The sequence below is a fragment of the Oculina patagonica genome, chromosome 5, assembly GCF_052425735.1.
Source record: "Oculina patagonica isolate OP01 chromosome 5, crgOcupat, whole genome shotgun sequence".
Lineage (NCBI taxonomy): Eukaryota > Metazoa > Cnidaria > Anthozoa > Scleractinia > Oculinidae > Oculina > Oculina patagonica.
Genome location: NC_135762.1, coordinates 11,700,354 through 11,725,371, shown reverse-complemented (window position 1 = coordinate 11,725,371; position 25,018 = coordinate 11,700,354). Strand labels below are relative to the sequence as shown.

Sequence of the window (25,018 nt, the reverse complement as noted above, 5' to 3'; positions counted from 1 at the left end):
TTTACACCATGTCCGTGTTACCACAACACCAACATGGTGTAATTATAACAATACACTAATTCGGTGTTAACTAACACCAAACTGGTGTAATGGAAACATTGTGCAACACCTTGTTGGTGTTTTTTTACACTGCAACCGGGTAACAAAAACCTTGCACGGGTTTAACACCGCTAGTATGTAATTTAACACTGGATCGTGTATGCCAACACGAAATAGTTGTAAAATTACACGAAATGCCAATTACTTCTTGTGCCGGGAAATGTTCAAGAAAGACACTTTATATGTTAGATTATTTGATGTGCTGCAGACCGATACTGAAATAGACCTTACCCAAATAATAAAGGAAATGCCGAATAAACCTAGCTGACAAGCATGCATTGGTATCAGTAAAGCTGAGAAGAGTAATGAGAAAGATGTCACGTACAACACACCAGTCATGCACACTTTTTCATTATACATAGTAAAGGAATAAAACTGAACAGTTTCACTTTTGCTGGATAACCTAAACCTTATTCAGAAGGGGGAGGGCCGTTCATAACTTTGTCAATATTTGAGAAAAAAGTAATCTAAATTTACATGCGCCTGGGAACAATTTTTGGTCAACAAACCACATTGGAGGAACAACCTCACAAAGCAAGAACGAGAAGAACTTCGCGAACCGAAATCCAATCTGAGCATTAACGAATTGAGTTTTAACTACGGATAAAAATCGTGGACCCTGTTGATCGTTGGGCCTGCTCTTTTGTCAACGGTTGGGTTCAAGTTGAGGCACTTAGACAATTGTATGATAAGCTGTCATGTCGCCAAGTCACGCAACAGGGCTAGTTTGCTTATCGCACAAAAGGAAGTTGCAGTCGTTCTTCTACTGTTGGAAGACTTTGATTGCAAAAAAAATGTAATAATAACATCAAGACGATACAAATAAGAAAACACAGAACGCTTTCTCCTACTGTGATCAGTAGGGCCTGGTGATCAGCAATATTTAACTTGCGTGCATGTTTGATCGTTCGTGATTGCAATTTGACAGGTCATTGACAGCTAAATAGCTAATTATGATACAGAACAATTTTGAAGACTTAAAAACACGCCATGTCACGAGATGTTAAGAATCGATCTAGTCCTCTAACTAAAGAACAAATGCAAAATGCAATCTAATAGAATATTTTCTTAAATAAATAAGACCAAGCATTAGGTGACATATCTACGATGCCTCGCTGTGTGAAAAGGTGGTGTACTTGGTGACCAGGCCTTCGGATTGTCATCCGGTACCTCACATCTAACGTCATAAAAGAAAAAGGCGGGAATGACGTGACCAACCTTTTATTTCGGCAACCGCTCAAACAGGGTTGAGAACAACTTGTTAGAATCTGTTATTCACCGTCCTCTTGTAGGAACCTCCGGGCAATCTCCGTGATCAGAGGTAAGTCTTCAATAATTCATGTTTTACTTAGTACTGATTGTGAGTACTGCAGTGAGTAGAAATAGAGGATATTTCACGGTGGCGAGAAGATATGAATTTTATGTTCGAGCGGCAAAAATGTATTGTTTTTGCCACTCGAACATCAAATTCCTATCTTTGAGCCGACGTGTAATGTTTTTATATTATATAGACAAAAACTACAGAAGTGAATCGAAAGCACAAACCTTTAATATGTATAAAGCGGTGTTTGGCATCGACAATGTTTGGCAGCCGTGCAATAGCGCGAGATGGCTGTTAATCGAGTTTATGCGTACACGCAAATTGGCGCTAACTGAATTTTATAGTTCCCAGAAATGGGAGGACAATGTTCACGCTTCATGTCGTTGACCAGACGAATCCCTTTGCCGTGAGTTAAAGCGGAACGTTGTCGGAATATTTTTCAGTTTTAAACTGAAAATATACGAGATTTACTTCACAGATTTCAAGAGCAAAACCTTGCGTGCCAGTTAGCAATCGTCCACATGGATCGATTTCCGGTCTTAATTGTTCACTCGCAACATGCTAGGAATATGTGGCCGTTTGTGTCTTTGCAGAATATCATACAAGAAAAAAAAAATATGTTTTATAAACTCTACGTGAAAATAATTTATATTTTATTAACTGTTATTACGTGCAAATGTTTCCAAAGATCAATTTGAGTCCTTAAGGGCCTGTTTACATGGAAGGCGGGTGCCCCGGCTAACCGAGTTACCCGGCTAACCGAGCTACCCTGGGCGAGCCAACTTTTCATACCATTCTTTAGAGAACGCATCGAAGCGTTTACATGCAAGACGGGAAACCCGCCTTGCCGGGGCACTCGGTCTGCTTGCCCGGGACACCCTTCTAGGCGGGATAGCTTTTTGCCATGTAAACGGTTATGCCCGGGCTATCCCGGCTTGCCGGGATAAGTCTTCGCGCGTGTTCTTAAATTCAATTTGAAGTTAATGGCATAAAATGTATAATTTCTGGACCCAAACAGTGCTATTTGACCAAAATTATATTATTATATATTTCGTAGGAATGATTACCCTAACTCACGAAACAACAAATTTAATTTCAATTTGGCGGCCAGACTGTTGAATTTCGATTGAATCCCCCCATATATGGACGTACTAAAGTTCTAAGAGCTTGCACATCAAAATAAAATAGGTTTGAAGACGGCTAGCCTTGATTATTTAGTTAAAAGTCATATTTTTCTTTAATCATTTGGAGCTACATGGTTTTCACACGCTGTGACACGCTTCAATGACGCTGTCTCAACTCGGGTAGAAGGGCTGTGAATTCTGCATGTAAAGGCGGGCTATGTTTCATCCCTTCTAGCCGGGTAACTCGGTTAGCCGGGGCACCCTCCCTCCATGTAAACAGGCCCTAAGGTACAATGCCTACCCCAATTCCAAGCCCCTACAACCTCCCAATCCCAGGAGACCATAAATCAATTTCTTGCTAAAACATTGTGGGGAAGGGGAGGCTTACAATTTTGAGAGGGTAGTGGCTCGAAAGAAGATTTTACAGCATTTACATTGCAAATTAAAATACCCAAGCACTGATATAAATGTAACCGCAAAAATAATAATGCCTTTGACAATGATAATTATAGAGAATACCCCAAGCCAGGGGGATGGAAAAGCTGACAAATGCACAAATGACCCCCACCCCTGGAATGGACAGAGCCATAACTGTGTGCAATTTCATGATGGGATAACCTTATTCCTTTTGCAATAAAAAACAAGATTGTGTTGTTTCAGAAAATATCCATACCTCTCCCATTGAAGGTTTTTGGAGTGGGTATGGATATTTTCTGCACATTTCAGGGCCAACAAATCAGACCATGGACACTGTTGGTTTCAGTACTGAGCAATCGATTTTGCAACATGATCTATACATTTCTTTCTTTCTTTCTTTCAGAGAACCATTTTTATTAACATGGCTTCATTTTTTGTGCGAGGTTGTAAGAGGATGGATGAGGAAGGAGGGGTTTGAGGAATATGTTGACTTTTTCTATGATAAGGCAAGATCAGATTGTATTTCCCATAAAATTAAACTGTTGGTGAAGACGTGAAGTCCAAACTAAGGCTAAAATTACTTTTGGATTGTCAACTAAAATCGAAATGACTTTGTACTGATTTCATCCCCCAGTAGACTATAATAACTGAAAATGCAACAAAATAACAAAACAGGTTGTAAAGTTTTCAAAAGCCTACATGTACTTTGATGGTTGTGAGGTCTTGTAATACTCATTTTTTTGCACTGTCCTTTTTTTCTGTGGTATCAACAAAAGATCAAGTAATTGATGGCGAATCACTAAAGTGCATGAATGAAGACACTCTTAAGACCCTCGTGCCCCTTGTCGGTCCCCGTTTGAAAATAATGGAGAAGATTAACAAGTTGAATGCCCAGGAAAGCACGGGAAATTGTTCATTTCAATCGATGCCATCTGGAATGCCAACCATTGTGGTTCAAGAGGACGAACCTCTGGCTGCTGATAAAGGTGAAACACAAGGCACAAGTGACAAAAGGTTAGGTATTATCAACTAGGAGTTGACTATAATAAATATTTTTAACTTTCACATGGATGTCAGCGCCACTCAGAGGCTGGGAGCTTAGATAAAGAATGACCTGTCTACTAATATTTGGCCATTAATCGTTATTTCTAAGCAGCATTATATCACTATAGCAATTTGACTGTATTGAGCTTTTTGTCAAACTTTAATCAATTTTAAATTTCCTGTTCAATGACATTTCAATCCTAAATGTTTTTGGTCTACTTTCAGACTATGATTGCACTAAGTTTATTGTGCCACTGTTATTCTCTACCAATTCATCATGTTGTGGGCTAATCCATAGCTATGTAAAGTGGATTTTCCGCTTTTGACTAGCTCCAAAGTTGAGTCGGATTAATTATTTAAACCACTCATTACTTGGAACATGATGAATTGGCAGATGGTAACAAGTGGTCAGCAACAACAAAACTGATAACAACTACTAGTACCACAACAACAAATTTTGCCTGAAAAATGAATCTCTGTATGAGCGATTTATTCAGGAACGTGGCCAATCAAACGAATTGTGACCGCTTTTTTTCATCTCCAAGCGTAGATTGAAACGGTATAATCATAGAATATCGAAATAACATACTTGATTATGGGTCTATGTTTATTATTTTATTGTTGTTGTTATCCATCTTTAGCTTCTTAGAACACTCTAGAAAGGTGTGGATGTAGTAAACTGATTTGAATATTGAAATATTAGAAAGAGTTTGAAAGAACTTCATCGGCAGGGGAAACTTGAGTCTACTGAGTCGGTTTTCCTCCAGCATTTCTCGTTCTTCAAACCAAGAAAATAATAGAGGTGGGCCCATGAAAGTTTCAAGAGCTACCATTCAAGGTGTTTATATCCCCCATTTCATAACAATGTTCATCAATGTTATCTGGTATTGCTTAACTATATAAATCATAATTAACACGATATCGTTTCCGATTTTTTTCTTGTAGAATGGCAGTGATGCAAAAGAGGTGGCAAAAGGCAGAAGGGAAGGAATGCCTCCCTTTATGATCTTTGAAGGAGTATTGCACTCCCCAGACAATATCTTTATCAGTGGGGAGCACGATCTCTTTTTGAAGATATAATTGGGGGCATACCAGTGCCCTGATCACCTTGCTGTTCTTATATTTCGTGTGCCAATATTCAGTACCCAAAGGAATGCATGAACGTATATATATTTCTTCAGAGATACGTGCCAGACGTACATGATAGCGTAAGACTTCTTACGAAAGTGATGCAGCTCTTGAATGAATTGAACTGTTAGGGCCACTGAATTAAAAATAACTATTTTGGTTTAGACATGGCAAGGTTTTGTTACTGAAACCTGTATGTATGTTGTTAAAATAGTCCGTCCTAAGTGTGCTTCTTTGTAACTAAAGTTAACAGTGTTTTTTGTGACTGATTAAATACTGAGAAGGGAAACTAATGAAACCTCAGTAGTCATCACTGTACGTACTCTTAAGTTACCTAATTTCCCTGTTTAGTCAACTGCAAAGAGTGTTAACATAGCACCTGTATGGTGTTGTTATAACACAACTAAAAGTGTTGATTTACACGAATTTAGTGTAAAATACTCATTGGTGTAAATTGACCTAATTTCGGTGTGCACACAGCTGCAAGGTGTTTTACACCATATCAGTGTCGCTGATACACTTATTTAGTGTACAAGAAACACTAAAGCGGTGTTAAGTAAGCGCCATTGTGGTGTGTTTCAACACCTCAATTGGGTTATATAACGCGACTTTGGTGTTAACTTACTCTTTTTTGGAGTAAAATTACCCTGATTGTGTGTTGTCATAACACTGCGTAGGTGTTTTTAAACGCAATCGTAATCGTAATTATTTGTAATTTACACCATATTGGTGTAAATGTACACTGTTGCAGTGTTAACAAAACACTAAATTGGTGTTCACACAGCTGCAAGAATTTACACTTTTTTGGTGTTACCATAACACTCTCGATTTTTCTGTGCAGTCATGTGACATCTCCTCTGTTGCTTCATATCGTGATACATTTTCTCCGTCAATGACAGGCGAGTTGACCTCTATATGTACATCCTTACGAGGCATCTTGTTGTTAGTTCAGTGAGCTTTCTATCCTTCGTACAAGAGAGATGACTCTGCGTACTCCTAAAGAAAAGGCAACGGAAATAATGGCATCAGGCTTGCCCTTAGAGTATTGTCAATATTACGCAAAGGTTTGGTGGATATGACAGTTATGGCACTTATATCAAGATAGGTGAAGAGAACTGAGAGAAATCTGTTTATGACGGTTTTGTCCTTCCTGGGAGACTAAATTACATTTGTGTAACACAACTGATTATTTATTAGTTATTTTAATATATCACTTTACAACATTGTAATTTTACATGACCCCACACGGGTCTAAGTTGATATGTTTTCACCTTCAAATAAAGGTTACCTTCTCTACCTTCCACCCACCCACCTACCCACCCACTCACTTACTTATCTTCATTTATTTTCAGAATCAGAGGTTGAAGTCTCAGACATTGTGTTATCTACATCAACGTTTGATTCACTGTAAATTTAAGCAATGTTCATAACTAGAACTTTTCCAAGATTAAGATCTAGATCTGCCAGCAATACGTTAGTAGATGAAAACTATACAAATGCTTCATGTTCCATTGATTATACAGAAAAGACAAAATTAAAAACCACTGGCTGTTAACTATGGCTTGACCTATGCCTTTGACACCAGCTAATCTGTACTTCACTTTTGAACTGCATGAATATTACATGTGATTCGATGTGATGTTTGTAAAGGATATTTGTTGCTTCGTAAATGTCACATTTAATGCAAGAGTAACATGTCGTAACTTTTCAAATTCGTACTTAGCAATGCAGCTTTTTCAAAAAAGGTTATCTTTTAAAAGCTTAAAAGTGTACATGCAAATGCCGAAAGGAATCACCGTTACACGCAGTGGTTCGCCGTTGCTTGTTCAGGTTGTTTTATCACTTTGTAAGCCAAAATTGTTCAAGACAGGGTTTGTAGAAAGTATTTTTTTAGCACACAAGAAATGACTGAGATTATGCTCTTTCAGCAAACAAGAAGTGTTCAAGATCAGCTATTTTAAGCTGGCGAGTCTTATTGACCAGCTTTTTAAATCAACTAATCAACTAATAATAATGATGATGATGGTGATGATGATGATGATGATAATGGAAATTTACAGTGGGATCTTTCACTACATGAAGTGGCTCTTCCTGATCCCACTAATTTCAGATCGAATTAGAATTTGGAAGTGTTGGTTTTTGTGGAGGGAGGAAAACCGGAGAACCCGGAGAAAAACCCTCGGAGCAAGGAGGAGAACCAACATCAAACGCAACCCACATATGGCACTGGGCCGGAATGGAACCTGGGCCACATTGGTGGGTGGTGAGCGCTCTCACCACTGCGCCACCCCTGCTCCCCAAGGTTAACCTCAATTTTACATGAAATGATTGATTAACCTTTGAGATGGTTGCATAAATAGATAAAGGTTTTTAGGAAGTCTATAAAATGAAAACTTCATATCCAAAGGGGCAGCATAAATTCATTCAAAGATATGTTGCATTTCACAAAGGAGAAAAAAAATTACATGTAACTAACATGGTAGACACCCTATGAACTATTTGTGACCATGTGCAAGTTATCCAAAGGAGTCACAACATTTGATTCATAACTTCTTTTATATTTTGTACTTTAATTAAACTGAGTTAAACAGGAGAAATACGTGTAGCATCTTGGATCATTGATCTTAAAGGGATACTGTCACAAGTTTCACTTCAAAAACCTAAGAACCCAAAAACATATGTAAACTACGAATGACACAAATAGTGGTCCAATTTTGTAACAAACCACCATGCATTAGTGTAATGAAGCCATGAACAAGTGAAATTATTTTTGATACCTTCAGAAACTTTAAATCTCAACTTGAAAAATTCAGGCTGATTTTTTCATTAGTTTTGTCCTTGTGGACAGTGGAAAAACATCTAAAAATTATTACGGCTCCCTTCTTCCTTCAACAACCATTTACTTTATATCTCCATCTTGATGTACTAGGTGTTTTTCATGTACGAGAACACCTATTTGCCAATTTTAGTACTTTTTACCGAAAAACATTTTAAAATCCCTGCGTTGGCGCCCTGCAATGCCAATACAGTGATGTGAATTACTGTGAGTTTTCGATACTAAAAAAACCATACACATCAGGTCTCAAATTAAATTTCAGACAAATGCTGCCCATAGAAAACCAACAGATCTGTTTTGCTAAAAACAGACTAACAGCAGACTAATTTATCGTCTGCAGAGTCTGTTTTAAGTCTGTGCAGACGCAGTGCCTTGATCGTCTGCAATGATTTTGAGCTGCAGACAACGAACAGATCAAAAACAGATCTGCAGTCTGCAGTCAATCTGCAACATGTACTGTGATGAAGCCAGCTGGTCGATCTTATTTCTCGCTAGCATTGACTAACCTGAAAATTGAATTGCCGCTCAATTACTCATCTCAATTTGTACTCTACATTTTCATTTGAAGGTTATGCGATTCATCGGAAACGCGTCATCTGGCAGCCCAATGTGAATTTTTCATTGATGAATTGTATCATTTATATTACAGTGTGTTTACAGCTAATTATAACATAAATTTAAAAATGCAGTTTCGATCTTTCCTCCCGCGTTCTTGCAGGTCATGTTGAGTGGCCAACACAGCCTAATCAAATTCTTTTTTTGAGTATAGGCAAGATAGCTGGAGTAGATTGCAGCAGAGGCCACAAGTTTGTCGGCATGCCATATTGTTTGTAATGTACAGAAAAAATGTATAATTTATGTCAACAGCTCTGTCACATACATTTATAGCTATATTTGTTGCTTAAAAAATTATTTGGCAACTAGAATAACTTTGTAAATAATAAAGATGGTAAATTTTAAGCTCGGTGATAAATAATGCAAATGAATTTTTCAACAATGACATGAGCATAGGACAAAGAAAAATTCTGAGTCCCCGATGGGAATCGAACCCATGGTCTCCCAGATACCGGTTGGGCGCTCTAACCAACTGAGCTACGAGAGATTCGTTGTGAGCTGGGCCATTTACTAGGTTGATATGTGACACGCGTCCTGCATACTGCTAGGATCAGCAATGTCGAAATCATAAAGTGTGTTGTAAATAATAAAGATGGTAAAGATGGTTAATTTTTTCTGATCCTAGCAGTATGCAGGACGCGTGCCGTTATTGACTTAAATGATGACCTTTTACTGGTACGCAACTGGTGTTTCGATAACCTTCTTCTTCTAAATCCAGACAAAACAAAATTAATGGTTTTTGGAAGCAGACAGCTCACTTCCAAACTCCCTGACTTCAGAATAACTCTACTGGGGAAAGAACTTGTCCCTGTATCTAATCTGCCAAGGACCTTGGGGTTATACTTGACCCAAATATTACTTTTGACGACCATATTTTGAAAACAGTTTCATTGTGTATGTCTAGTTTAGCTCAAATTAGTCGTGTAAAACATGTGTTTAAGCGTGATACGCTTGTAACAATAATTAATGCGTTAGTATTTAGTAAACTATTCTATTGCTCATCCGTGTGGTCCAACAGCTTGGGAAAAAACATCTGCAAGTTGCAATTGGTCCAGAACTTCGCCGCCCGCAATTCGACCACATCACGCCAGCATTGAAAGATCTACGCTGGCTTCCTATTAAACAACACCTCTACCTTCGTGATGCTGTGTCAGCCTTTAAATGTATGACTGGATGCATGCCTCGCTATCTTAGCGATCAGTTCACCACCGGCAACAAAATCACCAAACATGCGACCCGGAACTCATGTCAGCTTTTAAATATTCCCCTTTTTAAATCTGCCTCTGGTCAAAGAACATTTCATTATAGAACAGTGAACATTTGGAATTATAACCTTACATCGAACTTAAAAACTCTTAAAACTATTTCATCTTTTAAATTTCATTTAAAATCAAAATTAATGGAGGAGTTTTTAACATAGATTAATTAGGAGTAATTCATTTTATCCAAATTTTTATCATTGTATTTTTTTATCATTGTAATTTTTTATAATATTTTCAAAATTGTAATTGCTACTGTAATGTATTGTCACTGAGAAGCCCCGTAAGGGGAGTGTCAAATTAAAGTATTGTATTGTATTGTGTCACATATCAACCTAGTTAATGGCCCAGCTCACAACGAGTCTCTCGTAGCTCAGTTGGTTAGAGTGCCCAACCAGTATCTGGGAGGCCATGGGTTCGATTCCCGTCGGGGGACTCAGAATTTTTCTTTGTCCCATGCTCGTGCCATTGTTGAGAAATTCATTTTCATTAGAATATCTTTTCTTCAGTAAAACATCAACAGAGACACAATCCATCAGCATACATAACATACAATCCTTAACGTTTTGCAAAGCACAATGATGATGCAACTGGCAGAATGATTTTCAAATATGACTGTTTTAGCTGTTTTACGAGCTAAGACAAACTTTGTGTGGTTTACATTAATTTTATTGTGTGACTCAGATTTTATGGCAAAGTTAAACTTAAACCTGGTTGTTTAACTTCAAACTAATTAAATTTTCTAAAAAAAAAAAACATTTCAACTATTAAATGGTATGCTGCCAAATTTCCCTAGATTTGTGTAAAAAAAGCACTGCAGCAAGATTGTAAAACACCTCGAAATTTCGCATGTGTAATTATTTTCCAGTCATCAGTTATTATTTTTAAAGCCATGTACATGATTGGTCAAAACACTGGCAAACCAAACTTTGTCTCAACAAATTTGTTTTCTTCACTGGACATTGTCTGTTGACAGGCCTTTTTATTTTTCAGCTGTACACACATAGGGATGATCAGTTTAACCAACTTACAGGTAAGTTCCAAACCGTGTCAATTTGCGGGAAAAATACAGACAAATGTATGGAAAATTAATAATGGAACTGAACGCTTTTTAGCCCAGCTAAATCCTTTAAACTCGGCGAATAAAAAAAATTGCCTAGTATCTTAACTTTACAAGTTAAAAGTTGTCCAGAATTCAATTTTTGTAAAAGATATTTGCCATCGGTTTCCCATACAAACACTGTAATAACTTACCATGTTGCCTACCCATCAAGTGGCGTCAAAACCGAGATAAGGACTATAATTTATGGGAGGCAGTCGGTGGCCTAATGGTAAGAGTGCCGGACTCCGGATCGAGCGGTCCAAGTTCGAGCCCCAGCCGGGTCACTTGTGTTGTGTTCTTGGGCGAGATACTTTACTCTCATAGTGCCTCTCTCCACCCAGATGTATAAATGCGTACCGGCGACATAATGCTGGGGGGGGGACCCTGCAATGGACTAGCATCCCATTCAGGGGGGAGTAGAAATATTCCTAGCCACTTAATGCTACGGAAACCGGGATAAGCTCTGGAAGTGTGGGCCGCTTGGCTCGTGGCTTCTCCTTCTATGAGTTGATAGCTGATTTAGCCCTCGGCCTGATCAAAAATCGCCTCTTAGAAATCGTGAGCTCATAATCTAATTATTGCATGTTTATTAGAGTACTGGTTTATTATATTCGACAGGCTAGAACTCCAAGTTGCTTCATGCGACTGACTAACCGTTATTTCAAGCCCGGTATTTTTATTAAGTGAGACGTAAATCCATCTCCTTGTATTTTTAAATTGAGGTAGATATAAAGAAAGCATTCTAACAGACTCTCTTACCTTTATAAAACAGCGACAACGTGTTCGACCATGTAACACTGTCCTGACTCACTGCTATTAAATGGCGACTGACCGGTGGTTATTTCAAGCTAAGCCCTGTGTTCATAAAAAAAAGCGAGACGCGTATGTATGTAATCCTGCGTTCCAATCCTTGCGTAGATTTGCAAATATTTAGACTCTCTTACCTTTATAAAAACAGCGACGACGTCTTCGACAACAAATCACATGTACGCCGCCATTACTGTGTTTACACTGGAGCCCATTCTCCACAATCCGGTAACCATAGTAACGCTGGTCAGGTTTCGTAGGAACGTCGGAGCGCGGGAAAGCCGGAGCAGCCAAGAGAGTGAACGATTTGCTCTTTCAGGGATTTTCCAGACGGTTCAGGTGTCTATTTTTTCAATTTCCGTACTAGCTTCGGAATTCTGTGGTTGGGCGAAGATATCCCTATCCTTTGGATAAGGCTTCCAGTTCACCTCGAGGTGAAAATAAACAATTCGACACAAGTGTACAACAACAACAAGAAACTTCTGGCAGAAAACATAAAGTTGCTAGAACGAAAGAAAGTTGCTCCAAAAAAGAAAACCTGCCGAATATTTTTAGGACAGTCTTGTTTCGAAGTGTTACTTTTGATATGTATTTTTATCAAATGAATAAAGACATCATCATCATTATTATTATTAACATTATCATTACCATTATTATTATTAATTCCAACTGCCGTGTAAAGTAAGTTTAATACAAGTTAACCGAGCAGAAAATCTGTAAAGGAGAATCTTTGACCCAGCTCGTAAGTAGACTAAACTCATTATCGGGATTAAGATTCTCCCATGCGGTTGACATACTGCTTGGTTACTTTGTTGTTTATTATATGGCCAAAAAATAATAATTAAACTTAATTCGCTTAATGTAAACGGTTCATACCCGCGAAAAAAGGGTTTCTAACTGCTTTTAACTTCTGGCCTTGCAAATTTTACTGGTATTTTCAGTGACTGCATGCGAGTCTCTCGTAGCTCAGTTGGTTAGAGCGCCCAACCGGTATCTGGGAGGCCATGGGTTCGATTCCCGTCGGGGACTCAGATTTTTTTTCTTTGTCCCACGCTCGTGTCATGTAGAATAATATTCTTCACTATTTATCACCGAGCTTAAAATCTACCATCTTTATTATTTACTACACATTTGATGATTTCGACATTGCTGATCCTAGCAGTATGCAGGACGCGTGTCATATATCAACCTAGTAAATGGCCCAGCTCACAACGAGTCTCTCTTAGCTCAGTTGGTTAGAGCGCCCAACCGGTATCTGGGAGGCCATGGGTTCGATTCCCGTCGGGGACTCAGATTTTTTTTCTTTGTCCCACGCTCGTGTCATGTAGAATAATATTCTTCACTATTTATCACCGAGCTTAAAATCTACCATCTTTATTATTTACTACAAAAATATTACATGGTTCTGGCGGTGGCCTAATGGTTAGCGCGTTAGACTCCGAATCGAAGGGCCCGGGTTCGAGGCCTGGCCGGGCCGGGCCGCTGCGTTGTGTTCTTGGGCAAGACACTTTACTCTCACAGTGCCTCTCTCCACCCAGGTGTATAAATGGGAACCGGCGAATTTACTGCTGGGGGGTTAAACCTGGCGATGGACTAGCATGCCATCCAGGAGGGAGTAGCAATACTCCTAGTCGCTTAATGCCACGGAAACCGGGATAAGCTCCGGCTGTATGGGCCCCTTGGCTCGGCCACAGACTTTACCTCTGGCCTTCTTTTCTTTAAGATAGTCACATTTATATTTTTTTTACGGAAACCATCGACATTAGACTTAGCAATGTAACAATATAAAAGAGTAAACTACAAGAGAGGTTAACGCAACGGCTACCAGTTTTTGTGCTTACAAAGTTTCCTCAGCGCGCGTGCTCAATGGAAGACGTGGCCTGACGTTGCGGCATGAAATAAGTGCGCAGTATACACACAGGATACACACAGAAACAATTAGCACGGACATCCTTATGCCAACTTTATATTGTTGTAAAAACTCCTTCTTTCAGGATAGTTAATAGTACGATAATAAAATATAGTTTTAACTATACCTCGGACACAGACTTTATTTCTTTAAACCTTATTTAAACTTTATATATATAATAGACGTAGAGACTTTTATGATGCCTCCTCGGGTTTTCGCCTCTGAGCCAAAACACCCTACACAGTCCCTGTCCAATTTTCCTGATTTACAAATGAGATACCTTTAGCCAATACCAATGGGATTGCCTAACACAAGGATTTATGAATAAACAAGAGCTATACAATTTAAATTATCATCAAGTACCGAATGTGATTTTAGAAAAGTCAGCCAACTGCATCTGATTATAAACATTTAGGGGGTCTTTCTTAACTACAATTAGTTGCTAACAAATTGGTCTGACCATCCTTTTTGAGATTTGCTCAACTATGTTCTTTTAAAGAGTACTTCAAGAGTTTGAAATCACGGCCATATTCGACAAGTCACATGACCGGAATAGAAAAAAAAAAACCCTTACTGAAATTTAAGGGGCATATAGAACTGAAAATTAAAATCAGTGTCAAAAATAAAGAATGTCCGCATGGTTGATGCTTAGTATTATTATAAAAGTTATAGTAAGCGTAATAAACACCCTGTATTTTCAGACTTGCTTCAGCAGGATTCCTTTCTTACACGTTAACAATAATTCCATACATTCGCTTTTCTCACGATCACATTATACACCTTGTTTACCCCCCCCCCCCCCCCCCCAAAAAAAAATGCATTTAAGCAATGTTTTCAATTTCTAGTGGGACAATTGTACATCATAAATCCCACGAGAAATTGAAAACAATGCTTATGCAATTTTTTTAGGGGGGGGGGGGGGTTAACAAGATGTATTATGGGTACAGCGAAAACAGTGAATAGGGATATTAAGGCGGCTATGTTATTCTTTAAAACAAATCGGAAAGCCTCTACCTTGTTTTCTCAAAGTTTTAGGGATTTTAACTTCTAGCATGCAATTTGGAACTGGAACTAGTTACTCGCGCGCAATGTTACTTTTTTCCATAGATCCGTAGTCAAGAAGGACCTCCTTAAAATATTCTAAAAAAGCAAAAATGCGTTTAAGCTTACAAGGTCAGTAACGTTAGCGTTGCTCTTTTCACAGGTTCCTCGTAATGGTGGACGATTCTTGCTTCACTGCTAAATTCCTCCTGACAAATGTAGTCCAACACGTGAGGCTGTTGACTTTGCTAAAATATTATTCAGTCAAAGAAGACACGAACAAGACTTTCTGTTTAAGTGAGCTGCTGTTCTAAACGTGTTATTAATTTTGGGACTTTTGATAAGGCTTCTGTTTTACTTTCCTTGCATGTGCTGTTTTTCATGTTTCTTCAAGTGTGACGATTGGTTAAAGTTTTTATTACAATGCTTGCATGAGTATGGCTTCTCTCCTGTATGTGTTCGCTCGTGTGTTTTGCAATTTGATGAACTGCTAAAGCACTTGTCACAATACTTGCACGTGTAGGGCTTTTCTCCTGTATGTGTTCGTTCATGCTTCCTGAAACTTTCCGAGTACTTAAAGCACTTGCTACAATGCTTGCATGTAAAAGGCCTCTCATCTGAATGTATTCGTTCATGTTTCGTTCGATCCGAGCAGCGGCTAAAGCTTTTAGTACAATGTTTGCACGCAAACGGCTTTGCCCCTGTATGAGTTCGCTCATGCTCCTGGCAACTTAATAATCGGGTAAAGCACATGTTACAATGATTGCATGTAAAGGGCTTCTCTCCTGTGTGAATTCGCTCATGTTCCTTGCAATTTGATAAACGGCTAAAGCACTTGTAACAATGCTTGCAAGTGTGGGGCTTTTCTCCCGTATGCGTTTGTTCATGTTTCTTGCAACTTGACGATCGGCTAAAGCACTTGTCACAATGCTTGCATTTAAAAGGCTTTTCACCTGTATGTGTTCGTTCATGTTTCGTACGATCAGTTACACGACTAAAGCCTTTCTTACAATGTTGGCAAGCAAACGGCTTTATTCCTGTATGTATTCGTTCATGTTCCTTGAAGTTTGATAAACGGCTAAAGCACATGTCACAATGCTTGCATGAATACGGCTTCTCTCCTGTATGTGCTCGTTCATGTCGCTTGCACGCTGATGAATGGCTGAAGCACTTGTCACAATGCTTGCATGCAAACAGTTTCGTTCCAGTGTGTGTTCGTTCATGTTGTTTGCAAGCTGATAAGTCGCTAAAGAGCTGGTCACAATACTTGCAGACATACGTATTTTGTTCTTTCAGTTCACGTTCATAAACGCTTTCTTCTTCGCTAACAGGTGCAATGAATTCCAAAATTTCAATAGACATCCTTTTGGTACTTCTGTTCCTAAAAAAGACAACGGATATTTTGGCATCACCATAATATTAATGATGATGATGATGACAAAAATAATAAATTAAAATTGTTTCTAATAATTTTTTTATCAATAGGTGCACTTTTTTACATTAAAATGATCAAAAGCGCATCAAGAACGAAAATGTTAGTTATATTTATCTTTTGCCTTACACAATACAGCTGTTCGAGAGGAAATAATGCCCGGGATCTTGGGAATGAATGCCCGGGATCTTGGGGTCACTCTTGACCAGTGTTTAACGATGTCCACGCATTAAAAGCAATCTTTGCAAATCTGCTTCATTTACTCTAAAGAGTATTGGAAATATTCGTCAGTATCTTGACCAACCAAGCACAGAAAAATTGGTTCACGCTTTTGTGTCCTCTAAACTGGACTACTGCAACAGTCTCTTGTATGGTCTCCCTGATAAAGAAATCTCGAAAATTCAACGTGTTCAGAACTCGGCCGCCCGGCTAGTTACAAAAACAAGGAGAGTGATGCACATCACGCCTATCCTCCGCAAGCTGTACTGGCTGCCTGTGCGCAAGCGTTTTATTTTTAAGATTTTACTTTTTTCTTAAAAAATGTTTAATGGTTTAGCACCCAGTCACTTAGCGGAACTGATAAATATTCATCAACCGATAAGGTGTCTTCGTTCCAACCATGATCACCTGCGACTGCACAAACCAGTGTTTAAGACCAAGACTTACGGGGGGCGCGCATTTTTATCAAGCGCACAAGCACTGTGAAACAGTCTCCCACTTGATGTGAGAAGTGCCCCATCGGTTGACACTTTTAAAATTAAGCTTAAAACGTTTTTATTCAATAATGACCTTTAGTATTTTTTAATAACTTTAGAATTTCAAAATGAATTTTAATAATTTTTTAAGAATTTAAGTATTTTATAATGAATTCTAGTTTTTTAATGAATTTACTATTTTTATGCTATTTTAATTTAATATCTTATCTACTTCATTAAATATTGTTTCGTTGTTTTCCTTAATATTTTTTAATGTAATGCGCAAGAAATAAATTATTATTAAATTATTATTGCTTACAAGATTTCTCAATTAACTTTTAAACATGAACAAAGAACCAGATATTTCCTCTAATCTATGGGAAATTTAATTTGAATATAATGGCAGTCATTGTGTAACATCAAAATGATAACGATTTGTATTGCAATTTTTACAGTAAAAAACGATTCCAACTTCAATTTAAACATGTGAACGAGTTCTCATTTAAAAAGCCTTCCTGTGTCTGTTGGCTTGTCTCCTATATAGGTTTTGGAGTGATTTAGCGCTTCAAAAACCACATAGAATGTTTATATCTAAATACAAAGATGCAGCCACCTGGATTCATTTACAGTAAGACAAAATTATATGAGCTGGGTACCCAGTGAAATGATGCTGATACTAGACAAGCACTCCACTCTGTGATTAATAAAGAAATTAGCAGGATTCAAACCACTTGCAACAGCATAGCTGACAGCACTCAGTCAGGTGCCGTCTCATTAGAAGCCCCAGCCAGCTCTAAATCATTTAACAACCAAATCCACCTCACCCCTCCCCTGGTGGAGATGTGCAACAGAGTAGTTGCCAGCACATAGGCAACTGAGTGCCAAATCTTATAAGAAGCCCAAGCCAACTAACCAACCAAAATCCACCCACCCCTTCCCTGGTGATGATTTGCAACAGAATAGCTGCCAGCACTCGGGTAGGTGCCGTCTTATTAGAAGCCCAAGCCAACTCTAAATCTTTTAACAAGCAAATCCACCCACCCCTCCCCTGGTGGAAATTTGCAACAGAATATCTGCCAGCACTCAGGCTGGTGCCAAGTCTTATTAGAAACCCAAGCCAACTAACCAACCAAAATCCACCCACCCCTCCCCTGGTGAAGATTTGCAACAGAATAGCTGCCAGCACTCGGGCAGGTGCCTTCTTATCAGAAGCCCAAGCCAACTCAAAATCGTTTAACAAGCAAATCCACCCCACCCCTCCCCTGGTGGAAATTTGCAACAGAATACCTTAGGTTACTATTGTTAGCGGCTACTAATTTTAGTGATTTAGCAAGTTGGGGTTAATTTAGTACTCGCTCGCTCTTGGTCAAATTTAATACTCATTAAATTTATGTGCTCCCCCCACCTCCACCCCAAGAAAAAACAAAATTAAACATAGTGACTTGAAAAATTCTTCAAGAAATGGATGCCGGTAACTTTGTTCTTTCTGACAATGAAAACAAGATTTTAAGTGAGTTAACTCTTTTGCTGAACATTTATTCCCATCTTAGCTATATGTTTATTAAAAAATTCCCTGTGAACGACAAAAGACAGCCTGCATGAAATACATGTGCATTCACAGGCACATCAAAAACCAGTTTACACGATCTGATCACTGATTTTTAAAAAAAAAATTAGAAAAATGCTAAATTAAAAAGTCGCTAAATCTTGCTCAGAAAAAAACGCTAAAATTAATAGTCGCTAATAATAGTAACCTTAATGTCACTGCCAGCACTCAGGGTGGTGCCAAGTCTTATTACATGTAGAAGCCCTAGCCAACTCTAAATCATCAAGAAAGCAAATCCACCCCACCCCACCCCTGGTGATGATTTGCAACAGAATAGTTGCCAGCACTCGGGCAAGTCTTATAAGAAGTCCCAGCTAACTCTTTATCATTTAACAAGCAAATCCACCCCACCCCTCCCCAGGTGGAGATTTGCAACAGAATAGCTGCCAACACTCGGGCAAGTGCCAAGAAGTCCCAGCCAACATCATTTAACAAGCAAATCCACTCCACCTATCCCATGGTGGAGATTTGCCACAGAATAGCTGCCAGCACTCGGGCAAGTGCCAATACTTATAAGAAGTCCCAGCCAACTCTTAATCATTTACCGGTAACATGCAAATCCACCCCACCCCTCCCCTGGTGGAGATTTGCCACAGAATAACTGCCAGCACTCGGGCAAGTGCCAAGTCTTATAAGAAGTCCCAGCCAACTCTAAATCATTTAAGAAACAAATTCTCCCCACCCTTCCCCTGGTGAAGATTTGTAACAGAATAGCTGTCAGCACTCAGATAGGTGCCAGCTCTAACGACTTGTCAGCAAAGTTTTTCAAACTTGCGGGGCCACAACAAAGCAAAAAAGTTCAGCTTTATTACAAATCCACATAAATAATATGCCAAGTATGTTCACCTATCAAAGCATTTAGCTGGGCTAAAAAGGCTTGAAGAAGACAATGAATTATTCAAGAAATTATTATCTGTATGAAAGTGTTTGACCGATGTTGTACAGTTGGAAAACGGCACAGGAAACAAATCAGGTTTAAGTTTCATGAAAAGCTTGCTTAGAAATTTGACATGAATAATTTTCTTGACAGTACAAAAACCCTATAATTAAAAAAAAGGCAACCTAAAATTTTCTTTCTATGTATAAATTTTGGTGTGTTTGAATCCAGCAACGGTTTTGGTCTGTCAGTTGTCCAGATGTTAACACTGCAGCCCAGTATATGGAGTCGTAAAAAATGGAAATCCCATGGTAAAGCAATTGAATTTGAATTTATTTATAAACATTATCGTCACTTACATCTAAGCCTGAACCTGTGCCATCTAAACATGATCTTGTTGGATATCAAATGTAGCACAATGCCCAATTCCCTCTATAGCGGGCACCTGCAGGGGGTCATGGTAGTTGTTTTGATCAAACCATGCATGAGATATAGCACGATGAATACAACTACCGTGATTCCCTTCAAGTGCACACCATAGAGGGAATCGGCCATAATTGGTCAGCAATATTTTGAAGTTTAGCAGACCGCTAAGCAACTTTTGTGTCAAAAGTTCAACACACTTTTCGATTTCGAAATGGCAGAAAGATTGGATAGAGACTTATTCCGAAAAATTAATCCTGATCTGTGTCAGTATGGATCAGCAGGTGCACTTGAATCACTTCATAGTGTAAAGTTCCGCCCTTACTCAGTGTTTGTTTGAGCAGTTTGAGCAAAACTGCTCAAAAAAAAATTGCAAAAGGAGAATCGAACCATTTTTGGCTGCATTCCTTTTATGTTGGGTGTGAGCAAGTTATACTAAGTTCTCAAATTGAAACATGCTTTGCTAGACTCATTACAGCCATCAAAAATGTAAACCTAGAAGTGATGTTCAAAAATCAAAATGAATAAGTTGAACAATAAGTGGAAGCAGTTGTGCAATTTGCACGCTACTTTGTAGGACATAACATGTCAATCAAAGTCGATCATCGAAAACATAGTTGATAAGTCAATAGTACTCGATATTTGTCAATAATTGTCAATCGACAAGTTTGATTTGTCGATAAAAGTCGATAATCACATGATTTTCAACTTATTATCGATTTTCTCGACAAAAATGCAGACACATTTTGCAATTGGCCACAAAATTCAAGTAATTGTGCGCGGCAACTGTAGTCTTGTCTCTCGCCGTATTTCGTTTTATGTATTTCCAATTAAAATCAATCAAAATTGAACAAGTCCATAATCACAAGAATTTGTGTGATCGACTTTTATCGATTTCCGATATTTGTCGATTGATTAGTATCAAATTTGATCGACAACAATCGAATTTTATCGACTATCGAAATTATCGACATGTTACGTCCTGTACTCTGACTCGAGACTCGAAATTATTGACTCAGGGCTCTGACAATTCTCAAAACAAACTTGTTTGCATATTTCACTCAGACACTGAAATTACGGTTAAGTATATTATGTGTGATTATTAGGCTATTTTCTCCTGCTGTTTTATTAAAATGTGTTGAACTTTGACACATGAAATATACAGAAGCCACGTTTTCTGATTAAGTAAACTTGTCAGAACCTGTTACGGAAAATGTTTATAATTTTAGCAGCCCAATGTGTTCATGTTAAATTTATGTGCATGTTTCCTTTCATATATAGATTTTGGGAAAATGCATCAGAGTTAATTTTTCTTTTTGGGTTATTGAGATTCATAGTTTCATTATTGTATTTTTCGAGCCAGAACCTGGGTATGAAGTTGAGTTTAAGCTCATAATCGAGCCAAATTTTTCAACATCCTGTCTCGGTCTGGCGACTGAACTGCGGTTATTTCAAGCCCTATACTGTATTCTTATTCAGTAAGACGTATTTACCTCGCAATTTAAAGCATAGTTAGACAGTTAAGGGATTCTAATAGACTTTCTTACCTTTATAAAACAGCGACAACGACTTCGACAACAAATCACTAGTACGACGCCATTAGAGTGATTGTATACTAGAACCTAGTCTCCGCAGTCCGGCAATTGTTTACCGAGGAAAGTCGCACGCAGGAACGTCGGAGCGCGGGAACATCGGAACACCTCACCTGTTTCAAGCTATAGGATGAGCTCAGGAATAAGCTCCGGTGGGCGAGTTCTCAATAATCCAATTTCAATATATACTCTTTTTGTTAAAATGTTTTTAAAACAATTTAAATAAATTGTCAGGTTAAATAAAATATTTATTAATCGGGCGTGGCCGATTTATAGTTTACCCTTTGGTCGTCCTAGACGATAGTCTCCTGTCGGCTAAAAATGACGGGGATAGCCTGGGTCAATCGGTTTCATTTCAGTTTTGACAGTAAATCGTCGTAGGAACACTGGGTCGACTTTTGGGCTAATCTGCAATCTGGTTCTCTTCTTTGCTTCGGCGGGAGGACAGAGAAAAAAACTTAAGGGGTAAAGTACTAATAATCACCATTGTGAAACTGCAGTTGCTTTGACAAGTTGAAGCTATTTTTGTAAATAAAAGGGGTAACGTCATTCATGTCACGCAATGTTTTTGTGGGAAACTTTGAAACTAGACGCTTTGCTGGTTTCTACAAATAGCAGTGTGATCTGGCGGTACATTTTTTTGAGGCGGACTCCACTTTAAAACTATTTTTTATATATTTAGCAAGAAGTATGTCGATTTTCATTTCCGCACAGTTGGGCGTCAAAGTCGCCTGTCACAAAGAGTAGAATGTTTGCACAACTTGGTTTGGATATATTTTAGATTTGACTAGTGACAGTTAGTAAGACACTTCTCACGACGTCAGCAAAACATTGGCAATGTACAGTATTGGTGTGAACTTGAATGGAATTTCTTACGAGATCAGTAAAGCTATCGAATGAAAAGATGACTTGAAAATGAAAACTTCGAATAATTATAATTAAATACCAATTGAATTTTAGATGAGAAATTCCGGAAGTGACATCTGTGTTCAAAATAGGAATTTTTGTACAACTTAAAGTTCCGAAAAAAAAGACCACATGTTTTGTAAAAATCACAGACAAACATGATCAGGAAAACAAAACAGGCCAATGGGTTTTATTCACGAAAACACAACTTTCTTAAGAAAGAGTTTGTAAACAAGACAATGGAATCGAATTACATTTCACACGAAATTTGCATACATTTGAACTTGCAAAAAAGAAGTATCTCTGCCGAGACATAATAGCGAGACCTTACATTAATAATTATTGTATTCTGATCTGATTGTTATTTTTTTATGCATTAACTATTTGAAAGTGGTTCTCATCGATGAAAACAAAACGGTTTCTCATTCACTGCTTGAAGTATTTATAGACGTGAAAACATTCGCTTAATCAAATTACATTCTGCACGAAATATTTTATATCCATTTGTCCCGAAACTTTGAGGAAATTGAAATCTTTGTGGACAGTACTGCATAAAAGCAGTTCATAGAATTGAATAAAAAGATAAGAACCATATTGATAAAGGAAATTTTAAAACTTTATTTTGGCTCATTTTGACGAAATTCAGGATTTTCAAAGACTGCCAGTAAACGGCTGTATCTTGTCTGTCTCTAACGATTTTGCTACGGTTTCGAGCGAGCTTATTTTTCAACATGATATCATGGTAGTGGGCAGCAGTCGGTTCGTTCTGAATTTTTCAATACGGTATACAAGTTACAGGTCAATATACAGACCCTCTGTACAGTAAAAAAACGTTTTGGGAACAAACCATTGTGAACTTATTTTCTATGTTGATCAGTAAAAATCCTTTGTACGATCGCGACATGGGGTTTGTTATCAAGTTCGTTAGTACGATAATACTGCAAGGTGTATAACCTCAGAGAATTATTATCAAGTGTGTTTTGTTTTATTAGCGGTTTATACTCTAAGGTCTTGGTATGGGAGATCAAAATTAAGGCAAATTTCTGTTATTATCTGATTGCTTGGCACAGATTAGTACGATCCTGAATTGGTTAGGAAATGTAAACAAACATTAAATTGAATGAGAATAGAAAGGGAGGGACATGTGGGGGTGAAAGGCTAAGGAGATGGAAAGGGAGGGAGAATTAAAATCCATGCTTGGTTATATCACGCAACCTTTGACTTTTGTTGTTTTCTCACAAGAACAAAACTTAAGGTGGGGTTCTACCTAAATTTGAATGGAACTTTAAGAGATTTAAAGAAGGGATTGAAGAAGAGAATGGAAACACCTCCAAACAGTTGACCCCCTCGCAAGAGCACTCCGGGTTGTCAGGAGACTGTTTGGTGTCCGTCCACCAATTTTTAATTTCAAATCCAAATTTTAAAATCACATTAAATCTCCAATATTTCTTATTCGTCTAAATTTTACTAATCCTTTGAGAAAAACTATCGCCTCCCAAACATCCCCCAAAATCGTCCAAAAATTAAGAAAATAGTAATGGTATGAAACAAATACCTAATCATTGGTCAATAAGTTGTGATCATTTTCTTGACAATAGTAGTTACCTGATTAGGAGTTGTATCTTCTTAGTTCCTTGCCCCCTGGTGGGGGGTAGGGCCGGATTAGGAGTTGTATACTGTTCCATTAAAGTGTAAGGGCTGGAAAATACTGAAATGCGTCAGCCACCTAAAGCGTTGGAAAAATTGGTCTTCAGGTAAAAACCCCGCCTTTATTAAGTATTGCGAAAAGGCTGCACTTTGCTAAGTGTTACAAATTTATATTTTCTAGACGTCTAGTTCAATCGTTTATTTGTATTGTGCGAAATATATTTTTATAAATTGAGACCATTATGTCATTAAGTAATAATGCAATCTTGAAAACATTCCAGATTTTCATTATTAAATAGAAACACGAAAAATTCAAATTTGGGGAAACAAGCCTGTCAAAATGACGTTGCCACGGTGATTTCAAGTTACTGGCACAATAACTAATCCTACCAAATTATTGCAAGATAAATTTTAGATAAACGCGCAAAGTTTGGCAGCGTTTGGTTGAATCTTGAAAAAGTTATAAGTGTCCAAAGTCAGCGCGGGCCTCAAAAGCCCCCCCCCCCCCGGCCTGAATAGGTTTAAGTGACTGTTTTTCCAGTGATTTTTACTGTACTGTACCCTGCCTTTCAAGTCAAAACAGATAGCTAATTATTAAGTGCCCGATTTTAAGCTTCTCAAGCTTCTCAAGCTTCTTGTTTTTTTATATCGAGTTTATGCTCAACAAATCTGTCGACATCGCATCCCCTTCTTTAAAAAAGTTATGAACCCTTCCTAAGATTTTTTTTCGAAGTATAACAGAAATAATTTCTTGCAATTGGCGACACGAGAACAATCATATCTTGATTAAGACTTTCAGTATTGCAGTCAACAACAATTGAAATTGATTCCACCGTGAGGCAAAGAAATAAATGTTCACATTTTCTTACATTTTCTTGCTTACGATAAACGCGATTTGCATTTGAATTGATCATGATTTCGAGCCGGGCGATGCTTGTTTTCAAGCTTCTTGGAAGGTAGTGGTAGCCTTAGACAAATTTTCCTCGTACAATGGCATTTTCTACCCGCCGGAAATGCTCATAATATTGCCTGTTATATTCATTTTTTAGTCAAATAAAACTAGCATGACCTAGCATCCCGTTAAGTGGAAGAGAAATACTGCTAGTTCGGGTTTAGAGGACGGGAAGTGGTAGAGAAA

General features: G+C 38.1%; 3 protein-coding genes across 4 annotated transcripts in view; 1 reads left to right on the top strand and 2 right to left on the bottom strand.

Moving 5' to 3' along the window:
• The window catches only part of LOC144655544 (uncharacterized), a 125,200-nt gene that overhangs the window by 46,720 nt on the left and 53,462 nt on the right, over positions 1–25,018 (bottom strand). The window lies entirely within an intron of this gene.
• Positions 1,346–5,422, top strand: LOC144655562 (uncharacterized). The gene is made up of 3 exons (XM_078515814.1): positions 1,346–1,420; positions 3,365–3,975; positions 4,951–5,422. The coding sequence occupies exons 2-3, from the start codon at positions 3,671–3,673 to the stop codon at positions 5,009–5,011; spliced, it is 366 nt and encodes a 121-aa protein (XP_078371940.1). The 5' UTR covers positions 1,346–1,420; positions 3,365–3,670; the 3' UTR covers positions 5,012–5,422.
• LOC144655546 (uncharacterized) overlaps positions 14,728–25,018 on the bottom strand; it is a 93,662-nt gene continuing 83,371 nt past the window's right edge. Inside the window, exons 1-2 of one of the 2 annotated variants that reach the window (XM_078515795.1) lie at positions 21,283–21,344; positions 14,728–16,083 (exon numbers count right to left, since the gene is read on the bottom strand). In XM_078515795.1, the coding sequence (XP_078371921.1) occupies positions 15,057–16,064 (1,008 nt within the window). In that variant the 5' untranslated portion in view covers positions 16,065–16,083; positions 21,283–21,344 and the 3' untranslated portion in view covers positions 14,728–15,056. Of the gene's footprint in view, positions 16,084–21,282; positions 21,345–25,018 lie in introns of those variants that run through there. The other variant, XM_078515796.1, reaches the window with a different exon arrangement.